The 22,887-nt window shown below is 44.3% G+C and overlaps 1 protein-coding gene across 1 annotated transcript in view; it reads right to left on the bottom strand.

Moving 5' to 3' along the window:
• The window catches only part of PAMR1 (peptidase domain containing associated with muscle regeneration 1), a 71,261-nt gene that overhangs the window by 6,115 nt on the left and 42,259 nt on the right, over window positions 1–22,887 (bottom strand). Inside the window, exons 6-8 of the mRNA XM_014792494.2 lie at window positions 21,182–21,289; window positions 3,393–3,605; window positions 1,556–1,622 (exon numbers count right to left, since the gene is read on the bottom strand). Coding sequence (XP_014647980.2) covers window positions 1,556–1,622; window positions 3,393–3,605; window positions 21,182–21,289 — 388 coding nt within the window. The remainder of the gene's footprint in view (window positions 1–1,555; window positions 1,623–3,392; window positions 3,606–21,181; window positions 21,290–22,887) is intronic.

The following is a 22,887-nucleotide window of genomic DNA, read 5'->3' as shown; positions in this document are numbered from 1 at the left end:
AGACTAGACAGACTAGGAAGAAGGAACTGGCCACCCATTTCTGAAAAAATCGGCCATGAAAACCCTGTGAATAGCAGTGGAGCACTGTCTGATACAGCGCCGGAAGGTGAGAGGACGGTGCAAAAAGACCGGGCAGGGCTCCGCTCTGCTCTACACTGGGGCAACAGGAGGCAGAATCCACACGACGGCACTAACAACAAAATAATAATAATACCTACCTCAGATATTGTAGTGCGGATTAAATGAGCTAATACGTGGGAAGCACTCATAAGTGCAACTGGCACATAGCACTTAATAAATGGTAGCTGTCAGTATCCCATTTAATCCTCACAACAATCCCCAGAGACAGATGTTACTATGATTATCCTTACTTTTCAAAAGAGGAAACGAAAGGCTCAGCAAGTTTAGGAACTCACCCAAGAAGACCCAGCACTAAAGAGAGAGAGACAAAGCCAGGTCTTGAGACCTTGTTTGTCAATCCAATCCACTCATTCCTTCCATATTTTTCAGGTGCCCACTATGTGGCAGGCACTGTTCCAGGCAGTAGAACTTCAGCATGAACAAAACAGAAAATGCTCCCGCACTTGTAACTTTTTTTTTTTTTTGGTGTGCAGGGAGGAGACAGGAATCGAACAAATAAACAAAAAATGAATGTATGTAAGACAAGAGGTAGAGATGGATGCTAAGGTGAAAACAAGATCTCTGTAAAGGCCAGGGAGCGCTGGGGAAAGAAGTCAGCTGGGCGTCGGGGTGGAGGTGCGGGTGCTATTTTTAAAAGGAGAGTCAGGGAAGCTCTCTCTGCCAAGTAAAAACTGAGCAGAGAACTGAAGGAAGCGAGGCATTAAGCCTCATTGAACTCCAGTGGAAGCAGGTTCCAGACAGCAAAGTAGAATCGTACTTGGAGGGAGAGAGGGGAAGTGTGGTACCTGCAGCTGGAGCGGAAAGTGAGGAGGAGAATGGTGGGAGGTGAGATGAGAACAGTATCGCTACAAAGGAAGAGGAGGAGAAGGAGAAATGGGCCTCTTCTCTCCCCACTGGGTGGTCCCACCTCTGTCTTTCCAGGAGAAAGGCGGGGTGTCCCTGAGGGCTCACACCCTTCATCAGGGCTGGTCATTTGTCTCTAGTTCCTGGGCCCCACCAGCCTGCCTGATCTGGTTGGTTACTACCAAGAACATCTTCCCCAGCCATATCTGGCTGCTTTTGGTAGGAATGCCATCTCCCTAGAAGCTGCCATAATACATACAAAGTAATTTCAGGAAGATTCAAGTAGTAAAATCCAGTTCCTCAGAGATCATATTAAAGTCTTGTTTTCTGCCAACCACCTACTTTCCCACAATCCAATGACATCTGTACGTCTTCCAACAGTTGCTACCTCTTGGCTAAAGGCAGTTGGCTAACAAGCCTCCATCTAACAAGCCCGTTCTTTCATGGCCAGTCAGCACAGAGTGTCCCTAAGAAACCCCAGATTGTCTTTGGCCAAATGCGAGTAGGGAAAGGGGGTGGGAGGGGACCATTCATTCGCCTTTACAGCAGAATCCAGGTGTTTCAACCTCACCTTGACTGAACCTGCATTGGAAGAACTCTCCGTCTCACCAGGTCCGAGATCTTTGGTTCTCGGCAGGCTAGAAACAAAGAGATGATGCTGCATAATCTTTCTCCATGTTAACCGTTCACATCATTCAGTTCAGATTCACACCTGACCACCCTTTCTGGACACCAAGTACACATGCCTCCCTCTGAGGCAAGACATGTCAGCCAAGCTTGGACAGCTCCCTTAGCAAAAACGCATGCTGCCTTTCACCTAAATTGACAGCCCCCTCTGAAGAACCCAAGTAGAATAAACACCTCTGAAAAGCTGCTCCACCTGGGTGATTTGGAACAAGGGCAGCTAACAGACTAGGGTTATCTATTCACACAAATATTAGTGAACTTGATCAAAATGAGTCGAAGAGAAGGTTCTAAAATATAGCCCAACATAGGGAGTTACAAGGTTCTCATTTGAAACCAGACAGCAGTGTCAACCATCGATAAGTCTTGGGTAACGGATTCCACCATGTCCTTTCTCTGCAATGAAGGCTCCTAATAATCATTTGAAGGCAACTCAAAGCCCAGCTTGATCTTGTTGAAGTCTTTCTTTCTTCACAAGTGAAAAGGAGTCCTCCCCAACTCATTTTCCCAATCAAGCAGCCAACATTCATCTAATTAGCAACTAGGGAACATTGGTTGTATTAATTTGTAAGAGAAGAGTTGACAAAAATCTCCAAGGACATACGTAACACCATTTCCATACTTAATGAAACCAAGAATCAGAGTCTGTCCTGGTGGAGACGAAGGTCGCTGCTGGCTAAAGTCTCAAGTGATTTATTCCTTTCACAAACCATTCTCTTTCATTCCTTTTCCCATGATTTGGGTTGTTGACAAACACCCACAAGAGAAAGTGGAGGACTGAGGCAATTATCTGGATAATCTAGGCCAAGGACTGCTTTTCTTCCCAGGAAACAGCCAGATAGTTGTGACCTGCCCCCCAAATAGAGGGCCTGCTGACCTGGAGCAACTAGTGAAAAACTACACATCCCCACTGCCAAGGGGTAAGGTCCAAACTTGTCATACAATATGCCATTTCATCTGGTCCCAACCCACCTTTTTAAGTTTACCTCCCAGATTCCCAGATTGCCTCACTTTGAGTTTATGTGATTCTTTGACTTCTGCCTATACCTCTTTTCTTTTCCTTTGTCTTCCGACTAGAATATCCTCCCAACTCCTCTTCATCTCTACACATCCTTCCCAGCCTCCCAGACTGGCTCCAATCCTACTTGCTTCATGCAATGGTCCCTATTTCAGGCAATACTGATCACTCTTTTCTCTGAACATATATCACTCATCTGTTCCTATACTCTGCCTTCAATGTTCGACAGTTTACTGTCTTTTAAAGATGTTTTTAAACATCTTAACAACTCAAACCTCCCCCCACATAGGCTGGCAGTGATGATGTGTCTATTTTGTTCTTTTCTCTCTTGCCCTAACTTAATATTGCATAGAGAGTAGATAAATGAAATGATATAAATGCATGTTAATTGCTTCAACTCTGTCCTTGGGTTTGCCTATATAAAACTCTGCCCTGTCATCTCTCCTAAACTGCTCCGATAACTATACCAAAACTCCTCTTAATCAAATCAGGATGTTGTGATTAGGATAAGCAGGTCCTTTGGAAGTCCAAAAAAGAAGCAAATGTTTTTATGGAATGGTTTCCAACCTAAGAGGAATATATGGTTCCAGTGAGAACTTAAGAGAGAAAGACATTTTTCCAGAGGCTCAAAAACATATATGAGATCCACCAAAAAGTCCAGCAACTCCATCCATTTCTATAGACTTCAGAAATATTTGCAAGTTACCTTTTATGCAGATGGGCTGTTTCCCCGACCACTCTCTATTCTGCTGGCAAGTTCTCTTCTCATTGCCACTGAGAACATATGAGTTGTTACAAAAGAAAGACACTACAGTGCCAATTTTTGCATAGCGCCCATTGATAAGCCCAGGGCCTCCTGTTATTTTCTTGTACCCATTGACTGGGCCTCCAGGGTCTGAGCAGTTTCCTTCTTCAAGGACTAAAAGAGAAAATAAAAGAAAAGGAGAGCTAGTAAAAGTCTGAAGCATTCCATTTTAGAATTGAATCTTTTCGTGTTTCATTGAATTAAAAATGCAGTGATGTGGAGCCTGCTAACAATGAGGCTCAGAGGAATTCCCAAGAGAAAACTCATACTAGAAAATGCATGTATTAGACATGTCTTCCCCTTGTTTTAGTAATTTATTCTTAAATTGAGAAGCATTTCATTCCATATATAAATAAATGTGACACCACCACTGGCTCTCATACGATCGTGTTCATTTCTTTTTCAATCTGTGGGGGCTGGGCAGGCCTGGACAAAATAAACATTTCACCTAGATTTTTTGACCAGTACACAAGGGTTATTGCTTTTCAGTGTTGCTGCATTATCTCCTTTGTTCCCTAAAGCTTGGGCAATTAAACTAGACTATTTCCTGTTTGTGTTGTACCCAGAAAGTAGAACTGATTAAAAACAAGAGTGCATATATGAAATGAATTTAGGTTTTATATTTCATCTTCAGGAACATCAATATGTTGCAAGTTATAGTTTAAAAATACTAGAGGACAATATAATTCAGAGATACAACAGATTTCCCTTGATCTCTAAATCGAACTTTCCATCTAAACACTTAACGATATTCATTACAGAGGTACATCTATTCTCTAACTCACGTTGGACAGCTACCTAAAGCAGACAGAGCGTCACCAGCTGTTCTGCGCGCTGAGCAGGGTGTTAGATATATCCTGGAAATATTCTATCAGACTGATAACATATTTTTCTCAAATGGATTATGGCACAATACTGAATATTACTTGCCTAAGGACACAGAGTAAGTCCCCTGAAGAATTCAACCTTTAATTACTGAGTTTGGGTACCAATCACTTTACCAGCCTTCCTATTCTCTTTTTAATCATTTCTTCTAAGACACAGCCTCATCCCCATAAAACAGTCCCCATGAAATGCAATTTTGCATTTGACATGCTTTTCTTCCCATAACTGTCCCAATTATCTTTTAAGCAACTTCCTTGCCTCCAGGCAAGAAAAGAATCTCCATTCGGATTACACTTCTAAAATATTTGAGAACTAAAAATTAATAATTTTCCTGTGTGCAATTTGGCAAGGCTGCTAATATTAGCCTAGTTACTGGTTTGTCTAGTCTAAGATTGCCCACAGACCATGTGGCAGATGATCTCAATGATACTCTGTGTGCCTCTGGGCTATGTAATATGAGCAAATTCCCCAGTGAGTGACTCCAAAACGCCACTTGAAATGTCAAAAAGGGATCTCACTGAGTGAGCTATTTAAAAACACTGAGATGGTATAGGGAGGGCAATGTACTTTTTGAAGCCTCAGTGCTTATGTTTCCAGGAACGCCTCTATGATGTGGGAGGAAGAGGCAGAGAAGGCATTCCATATTGCTTCAGTGATGGCTACCCTCTTATAGTGCAGATTCATTCAATTCTGAACATGCAGAAGCAACTGACGGGAGCCCACACTGCAATCATCTCAAAAGCATGCTGTGTTGTACCTGTAAGTTTTAGAAAATGAAATTAGTTGCCAACATAAAAATCAGGAGTTTTCTCAGAAAAGTCCGTATGACTGGCACCTGACAAAATTCAGATCTGGAAACCCTGGGCCTGTATTCCCACATAGCAACAATCAACTGTGTTGAGAGTGGCTCTGCTTAGACAGGGGCTGCATTCTTCACACGGCCATAGCCCCGCCAGCTGCCTGGCCCCAGCAGGCACTTGAATCTGTGGCCTGTTAGCCTAACGAAGGGCTAAGATTTGTGTAATGCAAGTGCAGCTTCTCATCCATTTTGAGCTTTGCCTGCTAGAGCACATGGTCAAGAAAGATGGGCTGTTACTTAAGACCAGCCCTGGGATATTGAACGAAAATCAACTCTAGTCTATCCACATCAGCCTCAGCAGAAGAGATCATTTCTACTATAAGCCTGATATCAAGCTGGGTTTTTCTCCCCTCGGAAGCAAGTACTTCCACGGTCCACTGGGTTCCTCCCCATGATTTCCTTTGTGCAGGATCTCATGCACCCTATTTCTGTTACAGTTAATGTGGGTTTAGCTAGCAGGAACTCTGGAGAGTTCTCCAGCCCTCATAAGTTACAAACCTTAGGACAACTTTGTTTCTCTCACTGAGGAGGCTTTAAAAGAAGACTTAGGAGAAACTGACTGAGGAGATCCAAAAAGTCTGCCCAAGACTGAGGAGTTCTGCCATATTTCTATAATTCTTAGACGCACACTCTTTCATAACGTGGTATGTCTGAAATCAGGTCACACTTACTTTTCAGGTAGTATTTCTTTACTCCCAAGCCCCAGAAAAGCAATAATTAAATCAACGGTGCACCTTCAACTTGATGAGAACTTAGAGTGGAGAACCATTATTTGGTTTTAAGTTATTGCCCAGGAAATGTCACCAGGATAGAGCTGAGGAATGCTTCCAAGTTAGGGTCCAACGGAAGGAAAGACTATTTGGCTAAAATACAAGAGAAATGCAGACAAGAGAAACAGATTTATGAAGGATCCAGATAATGTAGTTGTCTGACACTACTTAAAAATAACTATACTGAATATGTTCAAGGAAATAAAAGACAAAATTGAGAACTTCAGTAGAAAACTGGAAATCTTAAAAAATAACCAAAGGAGAAATCTAAAATTGAAAAGTTATAATGACAGAAATTTAAAACTCAGTGGATGAGTTTAATAGCAAATCAGATACAGTTTAAGAGTATTAATAAACTGAAAGATAAAAGAAAAAATTCAGAATGAAGCCCAAGAAACAAGAAGGTGAAAATGTACAGAAAAATGTAAAGGATTCTGAGGATACATGTAATTGACATCCCAGGAGGAGAAGAGAGAGAATGGAGCAAAAACAATATGTAGAGAGATAACAGCTGAAAATTTCCAAAACTGATGAAGACATCAACCTAGAGATTCGCAGAGTCCCAAGCCAGATAAATATAAAGAAAACCACACATAGGCATTAATATAATATATAAAACTGTTAAAAACCAAAACCAAAGAAAAACATTTTAAGCAGCCCAAGGGGGAAAAAAAGGACTGGAAAAACATACTTTAAAATAATTATAGTCATTATCTCTGGCTTGTAACACTAAGAATGATTTTTGCTTCTTTATACTTTTTTTTCAAGTTTTATAATCAGGAAATATAACCATAAAAGTTTGTTATTTTTGTTGTTTCTGTATTTTTTTGTTTTTTTTTTTTGTTTGTTTACAGCTTCAGCGCACAGTTGTGTATCGTAGTTGTTAGCTTTTAGTTCTCTACGTGAGCCGCCACCACAGTATGACAACTGACAGAAAGGTGGTGTGGTTCCATGACTGGGAAAAGAACCTGGGCCACGGCGGTGAGAGCGCCGAATCTTAACCACTAGACCACCAGGGCTGGCCCAGTTATTATTATTTTTTAAAACATCAGGCAAAATGGTCTGGGTCCTCCCTGCTAAGCCTATAAACTAATATTAAGTTTTCCATGCCTTTTTTGTGTTCCCATACTCTCCCCATCCCATGCAAATCTCTTTATCATCTTGCATAGTCATGAGTAATCCAACTTTCCATGAACTCAGATTTAAATGAGTTTAATCACTAGACTCTGGTGAAGAAAGAATGGCCTCCAGGATTACACAGACATAGGTTCAAATAATCATTTAGTTCCCCAGCGTCCAGAATAAGCATACAGTAGGCATTCAACAAATACTTGGTGGATGGAAGGGATAACAGGTGAAATTTACTCATTCTGCCACTTAATGAACTAAGGCCTGGGAAAATCACGTAATCTCTCCAAGCTTTGCTTTTCTCATCTGTAAAATGGCATAACAACACTTTTCAGGGTGAGCTGGTTTGAGGAGTCATTTAAATAACAATTTCTTTTTCCCTTGTTTGCCTTTATTTATAAAGCACCCAACTGTCTTTAAAAATCAATTCTCCAAATTCATACACCTTAAAGAAAAACCCGCAAAGAAATCTAAAGTCTCATTATTGGGCCTATTTGAGTATAAGGCAATATTCCACTCTATTTTCTGGCCTCTTGGTAATGTCTACGCATGATGGGCTTCCAGAGCTGGGTCCAGGGTGTTGATTCAGAATTCTGGATACCAACCATCATCTCTGTACATTCACCTTTCAATCCTGCACGATGAAGCCTTAAAATTGTCTTCCTACATCAAACATCCACTGGGCATTGTTCTCTCTTCCCTTTCATTTACTTCCTGTACTTTCCAAAGCTGTACACTCTCCTATGATGCTTTTGAAGAGAATCCTAAGACTCACCCATCCGTGATTTCTCTCTCGGTTTAGACATCTACGTGTTGGGCTCATAGTCCATCTACATCTCATCAGAGCATCTCCCCAGGGTTAGATTTCAAAACTCTCTCTTTTTGTTCCCCTAGGTGTTCTTGTTTTAGAAAGCTTCGTATCTCCCCATTGAACAGACTGATGATTCTTTTCTATTTGATTTTCCAAAGGCTTTGGGTTTCATTTCTCCTCAGCGGGATGGATGTTTTCACACAAAGCCAAATGAGAATTTAAAACATCTGCATCTCTGGCCTGCAGAAGCATCAAACTCCTGCTTTGCTAAGTAAAGTATTCCATGATTAATAACAAATAGCACATTGCCCTGTTACTTTTGGGACTCAGCCTGGGGACATAAGCACGCTATGTTTAGCATGCCCTTACATGCTATTTCACGAACAAAAACAGTACAGGGTTCATTGCTCTGGGATATTGTTTCAGATAAACACTTAACGAAAGGCCTTCTCTCCCCTTGTCTTCCTTTTCCTCAGGACAACAGTATGAAGTGGTTCTGATACCACTTTACAGAAGGATATGTGATGGCTCTTGTAGTGAACACTATTGGTGCCCCACCCAGGGCCCCTCACATCCTGTTACCTGTTCAACTTCTATATGTGTGACTTGCTGCTGAGAGCTGGCACCTGCCACTTTCACAGGGCTACCCTTGGGCATGGGCGCCATCTTGCTCATATGAAGAGCTGAAAAATGCCTAGATTTTCGTCCCCCCCATATCCACCCCAGGGTTGCCTGTAGCCAATGACTGATGGGTGTGGAAGTACAAAAGCCCAAGTCCTGTTCCTCAAGGTGTCATTTACACTCCCCAGCACCCCAAGGGGAGTCTGGGAGTTCAGTTGAAATCACTCCTGCTTGGCTTCTTCCTCTTTCCTATCTTGCTTCCTCAACTCCCTTACTGGTTGATCCTGGGAATACTTCCTTGAATAAATCTTTTGGACCAAAATGCTTGGCTCAGGGTCTGGTTTGGGGAAAAACTAACCCAAGACAGCTCTGCTGTTTTCCTAGCCCCGGGCATCAGGGCCCCTCACGCCTCCTCATGGTGGCACTCCTGGGAGGTGACAAGACCCCAGTGGGGCGATTGTCTCAGCCCTGGGCATCGAGCTCTGCATGCCTTTCAGCACTTCTGGGAGATCTTGGGCAGGATGATTGGCAGGGCAACTAGAGAGGCTGGACCTCATCAGAGTACCTCCAGCCTCCACATATACTCTCAGGCTCCAGGCCAGGCCACGCCAACTGTTTCACCTGAAGGGATCAAGTGCTCTGAGACAATGGGCTTCCCCAAGCTAAACCCACCATCTGAGGATTCTCCCTGATGATTAGGTGTTGTCTGTGTAAAGCCAGGGGCCTATTTACAACCCCAGGGTACAGGAGAAGCCCCAATAATGACTGAGACCAAATTTCTCATGAGCCTACGGGTCTTAGAGTTGGATTTAAGTTGACTTAAAGCAAACAAAGTTACATCTTTTTCTCCCCTGACTGGGACACTAAGATTCACACTTGAAATAAGGTAGCTGAGATGATCAGGTCCAGGTCTACAAGAATTGGACATGATGATGGAGACATGAGGGAGTATGTCACGATAATGTGGAGACGTTTCTAGGTAGGGTGGCTCTTCAGTGCACACAAATACCACTTTTTCTGTGCCCTCTGGTCAGACCAATTATACTGAATATGACAAAAGGAAGTCCATATTCTTCATCCCTATTTAGGGAGGGGACACACCTCCCCATCCCCCTAATAATCACAAAACTCTGGGAGCAGATCCCAGCTGTGGCAAGAAAACAGAACTCTTCTTCCACTATCTACCAGTATATCCTTGTCCACAAAAATATCTTTTTATGAATGAATCTAGAATTTCAATATGATGCACCAAACACTCATGAATATCTGTCTTTTCTTTTTGCTTTGGTTTCGAAGCTATAAGTTCAAATTTGCAGACAAGATCTATAAAAAGTCCCTGGGAACCAACGAATCCTATCACTGCTTTGCCTTTTGGAAGCCCAGCGTGTCTCTCTGTAGACAAAGACTGGTGAGTGCCACGGATATCATCAATTGATTTTCTTGCACCATACATTTAATGAGGGCCTCCTCTGTGTCCAGCAGAATAAGGCACTGGCAGATGTTATTCCGTATCTTTAACATGGAAATTTCTTATTTAAACCCAGAAATAGAAGTGACGTCAGTTAAGGCTTATTGTACTAAAGTACTCGAGACATCTTAAGGCTCTGCCCAGCCTCACTTCAGCACTTATTTTTTAAAAAAATGGCTTGGGGACTTCCTTCCAATTATTTAACTTTGCCTGTAAAGTTTCTTAACTTTGCTTCTCTTTCTTTTCTTCCTTTCTTAACTTTGCTTCTAAAATTACATCAGAACACAGGAGCCTAACCAAGGCATAAAGTAAAGGTAATCATGAATTTGAATGGGATGTGGGGTCTCAGCAAAGACTAGCCGACCCTAGGGCCGGCCCTGTGGCTTGGTGGTTAAGTGCGCGCGCTGCGATGCTGGCGGCCCGGGTTCAGATCCCGGGTGCGCATCGAGGCACCACTTCTCCGTTCATCCTGAGGCCGAGTCCCACATACAGCAACTAGAAGGATGTGCAGCTACGACACACAACTATCCACTGGGGCTTTGGGGGGAAAAATAAAATAAATAAAAATCTTAAAAAAAAAAAAAAAAAAAGACTAGCCGACCCTAGCAGCTGACTGTAGTCTGAGCTGTAACCAAGATTTCATCAGGTACAATTGATTGAACTGGCTTGATGCGCTTAGCCTGCGGGGTTGTCTGAAAAAAAATCTCTTCATCTTCAGGTAGGAGCAACCTGGAAGAAATGGAACCGGGTTCTAATTTAGATGCTTCTGCTAAGAATAACCATGGGGAATTGTTGGAATTCGAACTCCCAGTCTTATCACATTTGTGTTCCCTGTGTACTGGACAGAGCTGTGGACACAGAGATCACTATTTAACCAGGGCACATGCTGAAGTTAATGCAGTGTGACCAGTGGATCAAGGGCACAGTTAAGAAAGATGAGACAATTAGCAAAGGCCCGGCAATGCTTCCCTGTGATGGAAGCAGCCACTTTCTAACCCCTATCTGAAAAATGCTAGATAGCAGAGTTTGAGCTTTCTTCAGAAGATTCCAGGTCCTTTGGGAGCTATTATAGGCTCTCTCCCCATAATCACTGGAGTCTCCACTCACGTCCACCACCTCACCCCATAAAGAACTGGGTTTGCTCTTATGCACAGAGAAGAGTGAGTGAGTGAGTGAGTAATATTAATTGTTTGGTCAAACATTGGATCTTTTTAAATCAACAATACAGATGATCATATTTTGAGGATCCTTCAGACAACACAATCCTGAAATATGTGTTATTCAGCATTGATCAAAGGATTACCTAATACTTTAAAGAACCAAATGGTGATCTGGCTGACCTGAGCTCTAGCCCTCTATTAAGTCAGCCCCTCAAAGAAATATCTTCATGAAGTGTCTTAGGTTGGGTTCCCTCAGAAGCAGGCTGTGAGACAGAGATTTGAGCACAAGTAATTTATTTAGGTGGCGATCCAGGAAGGATCAACAGGAGTGTGGGGGAAGAAGACAGGGAAGTTCACATGATCAAGAAAGTTACCACTGGGGGCAACTGAGGCTCAGTGCCACTGGAAAACTCTGGGAGACAGTGTAGAACCAGCCTTGGAATTATCCTCCCCAAGGATCAAGGAATATGAGTTATTACATATCAGCTGCCATCAATCATTTGTTGAAAGATGAAGGAATAAACATTAACTCCTCAGCACCCCCGGTTTGCCCACACAGATGAGCCAGTGGGCTCTGAGAGCTAGAGCAAGCCCTCAAGCAGAGCTGTAGGAGCACAGGGTTGGGAGCCAGTGGGTTGGCCTGCACAGTAATGGTGTAAGCATAATAAAACCCAGCTACCATTTTTTTTTTTTGCAGAGGTAGAAGGATCTGGTTTCTGGAAATATTTGGTATAAAAAAGATTAAATTTCTGTTATTTACAAAACTGAAGTGGACAACATTTCCCCAGCACCCATCTTTAGAAAAGGAGAGGAAAGGAGTAGGAGTTATAATAAAATGGATAATATTTGCATCTCCAAATGAACTTGTGTTCACTTTCATTTAATACACAATTAAAGCCATAACATCTAAGGCATTTCTCTTTTTGCCTTTGCTGCCAGGAAACTCAGAATCAGAGACACTTGAGGCTGATCATTTCATCTGCTGCAAATGTTGAAGCTGAATTTAACTCCCTCAGCCCCTGAAGGCACTCATTCTTGCCTTGCTTTTAAATTATTTTTTCTTTTAATTACTATTACTTATACCCTGCTTGATTTCAGAAATGGTTTGATGTCAATTACAAAATTGCACATAAAAAAGCATACATTTCTTTTCTCAAATTTTATATTAATGAAATATTTATGGTAGCCACATAGCCTGAGAAAAAAACTACGTCAGGGTACTATTCCATTTAATAGGAGCTGGGTTTCAGAGCTGTAAGATTATCTGAGAATTTCATCAAGGAAAACAGATCCAAAGTCAACAAAACTCATTACCCCATTTCTAGCTGGTGTGGGGGCTGGGAGGGAGAGGCCTGTCAGCTTCAATTCTTAGCATACTCTTGGTATCCACCCATTATCACTTGTCACCAACATCAAGGAAACAATTTGTGACAGAATTTCAGTTCTGTTTGGAAATGGCATTAACTTTCCCACGGGTGCTTTGTCCATTCTGGAAACCTGACTTCACACAAGACCAACCCCCAGAGACAACCGTTGGGTGGGTTCCCGTCTCCTCCCCACTTTTTCCTGGTCAGCTTATACCTGAGTTTGTGCCTCTGGACCAAACCAAATACCTTACTCCCACAAAGGTCTTCCCCAACCAGGAAGGATGATACCAACTGGTGTGGAATCCCACTAAAAACCCTTTTTATCCCTCTCCAGCCAATAGCATCCCGGCCCCGTTGACTCCCAGCCCTCTGCGGGTGTGAAGGGGCCAGGGCCATGTGAGGGGTGCTTGGACTGCACACACTGCGACTGATTCATCCAGCAGCGATGTGGAAACTGAGCTTATGGTTAGCTATTTGATCTTGATCTGTATTGTCCTTGGCCCTGGCACACTGTGTCCTTCAGAACCCACTCTTCCGGTGTTTGGATGGCCTATTGAATTCGACAACTGAAACTCCCTGTGCCTAAGAGACAGGTCAACTCGGAAAAATGTCCAGAAAGTCCTGGTCATTTTACTTTGTTCAAAATCAACCTGACACATCGTCATTCGGTAGAGCAGATGAGTAACCTACGCAACTGGTGGAAACTTAGCTGTCCTCTATCTAGTGGATCTGCTTGTAACCACCTTCTTGGGGTTTCCCCAAATCTCAGAAGGTTTCTGAGTCAGCTCCTGGGGGCGGAGGTGGGAGGTGGGTAATAATGCTAAACTACCGGGGAAAATGTCCCCCAGTGGTATTCATAGTCAGTTTTTCAAAATATAAGAAATTCTCACCATGAAATTGGCCCGAACTGGGCAATTCTGGTCTGTTTAGCCTTGGGGCTGAAGAGAATGACCTCACAGAAGAGTCTCGAGCTTCTGAGCACATTTGAGTCCTAAGAGATTCGGCCTGCTTCGTAATTCTCATCACCACCACCATTACAAAGGCCTCACTAGAGGAAGTTGTAGCCAGGAAATGTATGACATGGGACATTCTCCTCTGCACTTGAGAAAGGCTAAGATTGGAAATGTTTGATGGTTCTGCCAAATGGAAGGGGAAAAAAATGTACTGGACACCCTGTCTTATTCTCCCAGTGCCTGGTACCTAACAGACACTCAAAAACGTTTGGCCGGATGAGTCTGTAACATGGGGAGGACAATAGTACCTACCCCATGGCGATACTGTGACAATTAAATGAGACAATGCCACATAAAGCACAGAGCCTGGCCTACATTTAGAATAGAGAGAATAATAACTACTATTGTTTTTAATATTTAGATACCAAGAAGAACGCCTTGAGTTTTGCAAAGAGGAAGCTTTCATCTTCTGAAGCAGGGTGAGGGACAAGTAGCGAATGCCCCACAAGGCAGGAGCCTTCAAGGAAGAGTAGGGGCTCTACAGCCTTCATCAAGGGGCTGCCGTCAGTCTCAGGTCCCGGATGGCAGGGATGTTTGTTTCCATCAGGGAGTAATTCTGCTTTGCTCTCAAGTTCTTCTACTCTTTGCATCTTCCCCCCTCCTCCCTCTGTGGGCAAACAGCCCATCCCAGCTCCGATGGATTACCTCTTAACCTAGAACCAAAATAAAATCTGCCTCCTGCACTAAATCCTGCCTCAGTGACCTCATCTGCCAAAGCAAAAGCCAAGAGGGTCCTGACAAAGAGCAGGCAAGTGGAAGCAAATTCTTAGTAAACCGTTGGTGCGTCTGGCCCTTTCCACACTGAGGGGTGCTCCACCCTGAGCTCTCGGAGACAGTCAGGCCGGAGTGTTGTTTACGGGGCCTCACCTGCTCTCCTGTTATGCAGCTGGAATGCTGTCCATAACTAAAATAATTGCTGACTAGCAAAAAGCACCCTTATATGCCAACCCCCAAGCATCTTACCCTGATGAGACGTAGCAATGCTCTGGTTAAGAGGCCCCAGGCTCTTGACCATTTAGGTCAAAGAGTGACCCAAATGAAATGAAACCTTTCCCCTGAATTATAGAAACAAACAAACAAATACCTTGGTAACTATACAAAGGCAGCTTCTGCTGTGTACAGTGACAGCTTTTGCTTTTCTGGTCTACATCCAAATGAGACGGTATTTCTGAGTCCAAGAAGGATGTCAGAGCCTCATTTCCATGTTAGGGAGGATCAGGGACAAGGAGGTGTGCAAGTCCACTAGCTAATGATCTTCCGGGGGCTCCTCCAACCTTTGCAGGGTCTAGGTTATCAAGTAGTGAGGGTAACAACACTGGATCCCCCTGATCAGAAAACATGATGCTTTGGGCAGCCTGCTCTGGAGTTTCCAAGCCCAGTTCCTCCCGACATTACTCCATCTTTCACCTCTAGCAGCCCCTTCTCCTGGCTGTCCTGGATACCAAGACTCCCCATCCATCAGGCCCAATGTGAGTGTCCTCTCCTGGGATCTGGGATCCCTTTATGACAATGACATTGGTAGTGTCCACTTGTTTAAAACCAGATCTTTCTTGTGTGTATGCAGGTGTAGTGGCAGCAATACTTAGTGTCTGGCCATAGTTCCGGGAAAAACAGTTCACAAAGGAAACTTAGAAAGTCTTGGAAGAATTTTCTTAAACCCTGGGACCCTGAGAGAGGTTTTTCATGATTGCCTGGTTTGTAAAAACTAGTTCTATTACCCTAACCCCTTATCTGGAGAATTCCCTGCTTTCTGCCAAACTTTTAAATGGCCATCACAGGGGGCCAGAAGTAGCAGTAAGAATAATGGCTCCTACTACTCAACTCAGCACCTTGTGGATCATCTCATTCAGTCCCCACAAACACCCCCGAGAAGGATTTGGTATTATTTTTTTAACTTCATATGTGGAGAGATTGAGGCTCTTAGGAGTTAAATGACTTGCTCAAGATCACCTGGCCGGAAAGTTGCAGGCTCAGAGTCAAGCCAAGGTCTTTCTGACCACAGACACCAAGCTCTTCACCGCAGGGAGTACCATCTCATTACAGACAAAGGTGCAACTGTCTTCCACACGTTAATGATGAGATAGGCCTTTAGAACTAGGAAAAAGCCAGGAAACAATTCCATTTTACAGTGCCTCATCTGAGAGATTTTAGAACAATTTGCATTGATCCCACCAGGCCCACGCCCACAGCATATTATGTGTCTGTGATGGAAGAGGTGGTTGTGACCCACTGGGGTCTCGGCACACTCTCACTGCATCAGTGTTAATGTCTCCATGAAAACCCAAAGCTCCTAAACACTTGTTCTGATGAGAAATGCTGGCTGCCCCTCTGAAGCTGAAGTATAAAGTGTGCCTCTCATCTTGGGCTCTTTTCTTCCCAGTTCTTGGGACAGGCTACCGGGAAACCTTCTGATGCTCCAAGACCCAAAAGAATCCAGACTCACCGTTTTTCTTTAATTGGTGGAAGCCAATTTGTTTTGTTCAAAGGCGCGTCAGAGCCCGCAGTGCGAGCATTGTGCCCCAAGATTTAGCCCGTTTCATCGTTCTTCATTAGGATGCAGGGGGGAAGCGCCAGCTTCGTCAACCGGGCCAGAGGAACAAAGGCCACATGGAAATTGGAGCGGGGCAATGACTCCCTCGCTCCCCACTTTTTCAAAACAAGATTCCGTCCATTTACGCGAGAACTCATTTTGTCCTTCTGTTCCATACAAAAAACAGGAAACTTCAGAGGTAAAAAGGGGCCCCAGTTTCTTACATGGTGGCCCAGGGAGGCGTTGGGGGACTCTGAGGGAGCTGGCAGGAGGCTAGCTTGGCCCCAAAGCTGAGGAGGGGCCACTCCCCTTCTTTTGCTCTCAGAGGAGGTCACCTGGGACCAGGAGAAAGTTGTGCCTCCTCGAGAAACATCTTAAGGAGAGGCCTGGGGCTGGCAGCACTGGAGGCTCTCAATAGCCTCTGTTTCTTACTCTTTATTTACCACCCTACAAAGTCTGAATGAGACATCTCCCCTCAGACCCATTTATTTTCATTTGAAAATAAATCCATTTCCAACTTGACAAGAATAGACTCTAGTTTCTGAAATGCAGTTCTGATTTTATTTTGAGGACCAGTATTTACAAGGGCTTATCTTGTAAACTGGTAAACATCTTAGTGACCATTTTGGCAATAGCTCTCAAAAGTTTAAATACGTGTGCCCTTTGAACTAACAGTTCAACATCTAGGAATTTATCTTACAAAAATACTTCTACATGTGAACAAAGAAATATGTGTTAGGACACTCATTGCAGCTTTCTTCATAATAGTAAAAATTTAAACACAACATCAAGTCTTTCTGAAGGGACTGGATGAGCACATGATCGTATATACTTCCCTGCAATGGAATACTCAGCAATCACTGTTTCAAATTAGGTAGACCAACATGGACTGACCCGGAAAAACATTCATGATATGAGTGCTGAAAACAAGTTGAGAAATCGTATGTATACTTTAATCCACTTTGTTTAAAATAGGGCTTCTCAACCTTGGCATGACTGACATCTGGACCGGATAAGTCTGGGTTGTAGGGCTGCCCCGTGCGCTGTAGGATGCTGAGCAGCACCCCGGCCTCCACCCGCTAGACGCCAGGAGCACCCTCCCCTGCAATTGTGACAACCAACATTTCCAACATTGCCAAAAGTCCCCTGAGAGTGGGAGTAGGGGACAAAATAGTCCCCACTTGAGAACCACTGGTTTAATAATGGTATACAGACAACTTTTAGGTTTGCACACCCTAAGAAAGGTCTGGAAGGATACTAAGCTGTTAACAGTGGTCCCGCTGGGAACCAGGATGGGTCAGGAGAAACAGTGGTCTCTTTTTATTTTATACATCTCTGTTCTGTGTGATTATTTTTACAAGTATATATTTCTTCTGTAAGTAGAAAATCTATGTCTATTGCACTCCCACTCACAGACGTACACATCCACGAAGAAAATAAAGAGAATAGCTCATATCAAGAAACAGTCGGTCAGGATTCTCTTTGGGAAAGAGTGACAGGCGGGCTTACCTGGGAGAGGAAGTCCTTGGAGAGGACTCGATAAGGAGACACGATGGTGTAACCAGAGCTTACCAATCAATCACCTGGAGTCTCACCGAGCCATGTGGCAAGAACCGTGTCCGAGAGACGGTGAACAACGTCGGAAATGTGGAATTCCAGCTCTAGCTCTAAATTTTGGGGGACCAGTGTCTTCCAGCCTCTGCTTCAAAGCTTTCATCTGCTGAAAGGAGCACCTGCCTTTCCACACAGATCTTTGGAGGACAGGGCATGAGAGCAGTATCTACGAAGTGGTCTCCCCCTATCAGATTTGGTACTACATAAATAAAAGATGGAATTCTCATTAATCTTTGCCTTGGTTCTTTTAAAGCTATTTTTTTAAACAAGTGCCTAGCCCAATTTGGGCATTCCAGAGTTCGGAGAATCCCAGAATGCTTGAGTTTCTTGTTAATTTTGTAAGAATTTCCTCCAGGGAGATTTTTTCCAGTTCATTGATATACTCATGAGAAAAACAATAAGCTTTTTTTTTTTTTCCTTTTTTTGTTTTTCTAGGTGATATATTGCTCTGGAAAAATGGTTAAGGTTTGTTCAGAAATTATGAGGTAAACTGCCACAGCCCATTTTCGTGATGCTTCCCTCACCGAGTTATTTGGAATTCATGCTGAATTTCCTAGAATGAAAAATAAACCTAAATCTTATAGAATAAAAAATTTGGTCCCCCACATTGATGCTGGCAAATGACGTATCAGAAATCCAACACCAATATCTTCACCCAGTTACAATTACACAGTACTGAGGGAATTATGGTTTTTGAATGACTTTTTGAAAAGCGGTGGGGAACGATTCTCTTGTCCACCTATGCTGCTGTTTTGAGACCAAAAGTGACTGGACACAGTCTGTGAATCGAGTTATGAATCAGTTCATAACGACACATTTTACATTCTTTTTCATTATGTTTGTTTTGTTTTGTTTCTGGATAGAAGAACAACGCCGAGAAGTCAATTTTGGGCTCATGAGCTACCCATACATATTTTAGTCACAACTTTTGGACCAATTTCTTTTTTCCCCCCTGATTTGACCCAGCTTCTTAAAGGCATTTTGGCTTATTTGCTGATGTTTTACTTCTCTCTAATATTACCTCTGTTTAGCAAAGCCCTAATATTATGCAATCAGTTCCCCAAGAAACTTTCCTTTTTTTTGTTTCGCCCCTAAATCAAAGGGTGAAGCTCAGGACTTGCCATTGTCACGACTCTGTATAAAAATGCTTCAAACAAAGTGAAAGCGCCATTTCTCTTCTCTGCCTTGCACACAGCACGGCAGGCTCAAACGAGGCAGGAACCATGAAGCAGAACATCTTTTCCTAAGAATCCCACATAATTACAGTCAGGTCAGCTGTGCCAGGCCAAAGCAAGGGATGCTGTTAGTGCAAGGCCATGGCACACTCAGGACACGCTAGTGAAACCACGGCTTCCGTGGGCATTGTGTGCAAGAGGAAATTCGTGAAATTAACTGAAAAATGTATGAACTTCATAGAACGCTATTAGACCAAGACCCTGATAGGATGACCCCAAAGTCCCTGTGCATGCTAGTTAGAAATGATTGTAGCAGACATGTTGGTGCTCTGCCTCGGATGTCTCCTCACTGTTCCTATGGGCCCCTTTCCTCCCCCCACCCCCCACCCAGTCTGCATTGTTTTCCTTCCAATGGCCTGCACCTGCCATCTGACTGCTCAAGGGCCACTGGAACCACTCGGCCCACATATGTGGGCAAGTCAGACGTGTTCTCCTTCTCATCCAGGGCAGCCCTTAGCCAATCGTTGACTGCAGTGGGATATGAAAGCCCAGCTGCCATTCTTTAAAGCCAGGACACACTCCGAGTTGTAATCTACACGCCAGATCTCACGGCTGGTTCACACAGAAGCTGGGATTTTGTCTGAAATCATGCCTTTGTTTGGCTTCCTTCCCTTCCCAGGCCAGCTTCCCCACTCCCTTCTCTGCCTCTCCTGGGAGCGTGTCCTACTACATCGCCCCCACACGTTCGCATCTCAGGAGCCGCTGGGTGGAACCCTGCCTAGGCCATTCTCTCTCCTCTTCTGCTCTCCCCCCATTCTGATTCTTCTTATTCTTCTGCACATCTCATTCCATCCTGACAGCTGCAGTCCACAACACCTGTTTCAGGTCTCAAACTTCTGTTAGGACACATGCCATACACAGGGTCTTGGTTATCAGAGACCCTTGATACATGATTTCTGGTCTTGGTGGTGGAGTTCCTCTTTGCCAATGGCACAGTCCTGGGCACTGCACAGCTGGGCTTGACAGTCCTGGTACTGTCATATGTGGCGGTCAGCATGGACTCTTCCTAAGGGCAAAGGATTTGCCCCATCAGACACACGTTTAGACTCAGCAGGTTCTAGTTTCTCTCCTTCTCTGGCAACAGCGTGAATCTAATATCAGAGAAGAGTCTTGTCCTCCCTTTGAGAACATGAATTAGAAACTCCTGCCTGCTTTGGAGTGAGTCACTTCTTTGATTGGTTTCCTCTTATTTCTGCTGTTTGGTTGACCTCAGGTTCCTGAGGGCTACTATTGTTCTGCTTTTGACTTCTGTCTGCAGGAACTGGAGAACTTGGGTGATTCACTGGGACAGCCAGGATATGGCTCAGGCAGGAGCTGGTGGGGGACTTCAGTGGTGACCGCAGAAGCAGAGCTGTCCTAGAGAGTGACGGCTGTGGAGTTCCGTAGTCGGAAGGATTTCTTTCCTCTATGACTCTTCTGTTCTATAACACCTCCTGCAACCCCATCTCATTCTGGGCCTGCTCAAGAACTATCACAGAGCATGGACCTTATCTCACTAATTCAGGATAAGCTCCCTCAGAGAAAGACAAAGTGTGCGTTTTTTCTGCATTTCCATAGAACCTAATACACAGTAGTCCCTCAGTAAATGTTGGTTGGTTTGTCTGTGACTCACCTAACCTGGTCCCATATTTACAGGATGATCATGTAATTTGTGGTCCGATTCAGGACACTTTCAAGCAGGAAAGAGAGTGCTATTGACAATTTTGCTCAGACAAAATGCATAAACTGGGACTGTCCCCGGGAACTGGGACTCACGGTCACCCTACATATTTACCATCCTCAATGCAGGGGGCTCGGACTGTGCAACAACACAGTGGAGTCTATGAATGGTGCCCTGGAGCATAACTCCAAATTCAGATCTTGGGATGGACAGGGAGTTCAGACCCTGAGCCACAGGAGACTTTATGATGGCGACTTTCTCCTGTTGACCCTTTCTCAATGTTTGTGAGCTCTGATTATTGTTTGGGCCAATGAAGACATATCTTTTTGAGAGGTATTTGCAGCAGGTAAGGGCTGGAAATGTCATTGGGCAAACCTGGGTGGTTCCAGACATCCTGATTCAGGCAGCCCAGCCTTCCTGGGATCTACTCAAGGGGAGTGTCCACATTACACACCATCTTGGACAGACCACCCTAGACACCAAGAAACAACACACCCAGCAAGTTCCCAAAGCCCTCTTCATGCCAGCCCCACGTGACACCTTAACTCCCAGCCCAGAGGCGTACTCACGATTTTCACAGTGCTGCCCGGTGTAGCCTGCCAGGCAGGCACACTTGTAAGATCCGGTTCTGTCAAGCAGGCAAGTGCCGTCATGGAAACAAGGGGACGAGGAACATGCTGTAAGAGAAAAGGCAGCTGCTCTCAGGGCCACTGTGTGCTGAGTCGATTTCCTCAAGCCTGGAGTCTTGACCCGAGTCTTTCACTTGTCTTTTAAAGTCTTCCTATGATTTTTTTACTCCTTTTATTGAATTCACGTTACCATTGTTTGACAATGCCTAAAACAGATACTCATTAAATGTCAAATGTTGGTGATTTTATTCAACGTTTTCAAAGGCCCCAGAAGTATTTTCCAGACACCTCTAATCTGAAGAGCCTGAGGCCAACACAAAGAGGCACCCACGTGACTGAAGCAGAAGCACGCTTCCACCCACCCACAGGGACTCCAGGGAGAGAAGCAGCCCCGGGTAGGTTTAGGTCATCTTTTTCAAGGAAGCTCAGCATCCTACATACTGGGGGACAGGAAGTGGTAGATGATCTTCATGCCACTGTTGAAAGTGTACTCAAGAATTTCCAAACACACATTCTGTAAACATTAATCCCTCAAGATGTTGATGTGTTAAACTAAGACAGGGTTCTAGGCTCAGATACATTGGGGAAATGCTGCTGGTGTTAAATGATAATTAGCCAGATTTCTTTACTGCAGACCTTCCTTCCCAGAACTTTCCATTCCCTAATGAGCACTGTGAATATCTAAGACAGCACATAATGTTTCGCCTTCCACAAGCTTACTTGACCTCAGAATCTGCATTAGAGAGCATCTTGGGGACCATCTTTCTACAGAAACACTTTGGGAAGTACTGGTTGGCTTGTTATCCACCAATCCTACCCTCATTTACTGTGGCTTAGAGCTATAGCGCTCAGCCCAGTTCAACAAGCCTGTGCCGAGTGCTTTCTCTGTGTGAGGTACTGGAGAGACACAAAGATGAACAGGAGACCCTACTTACCAGATCAAAGCTTTTTAAAGAAGAGTGTACAGAGACTATAACCTGAAGCATAACACAGTTGGTGTCAGAAAAGAGGAGGAAATGGTATTAGACATTCAAAAAAGGGCAAAGCCACAGCCCATGGAACAGAGACAAGGTTTAGCAGAGGAAGAGAAAACTGAGAGGGCCCTGAAGGAGGGGATCTGAGGTGCAGGTGTGGGGGGTGACTTTAGCCAGAGGGAATAACTTGAGTACAAGGGGAGACATGGGTGTTTGAGGAACGGGAAGTGCTATGTCTGACTATTAGACAACGCAGAACAGACTTTCCCAGAGTTCTCCAGGGGAGGTTGAGGAGCATTTCAGAGGAGGAAGAGACCCCGCTGACCCTCTCCTCAGTCACACGGTCAAAAGCTGGCGAGCTGCCACTGCCCCCAACTGCCTTCCCTAACAGTCAGGCCTTGCTCACTGTGCCACAAACACCCACAGACGTATCTCCAGTGTCACCTGCTCAGCCTCAGCTGGCGGGGTATCATCAAAGGGCAAGGATTTGACCACAGGCCGACCACACCACAGCAGCAAAGCATCTAGAACTCCCAGGCCATGCCCAGGCCCTGCACAGCTCCTAGGGGAGTCCTCGGAAGGAGGCAGGCCCACGGATCATAAGGAGCAACTGCTGAAGCTCATGTGGGAACATTCTGAGGCAGGGGCAGGTTGGGGGGCGGGGTCTGCTGG

Source organism: Ceratotherium simum, chromosome 34 (assembly GCF_057802395.1).
Source record: "Ceratotherium simum simum isolate JZ-2026a chromosome 34, ASM5780239v1, whole genome shotgun sequence".
NCBI lineage: Eukaryota > Metazoa > Chordata > Mammalia > Perissodactyla > Rhinocerotidae > Ceratotherium > Ceratotherium simum.
This window is presented reverse-complemented; position numbering and strand designations above follow the sequence as displayed.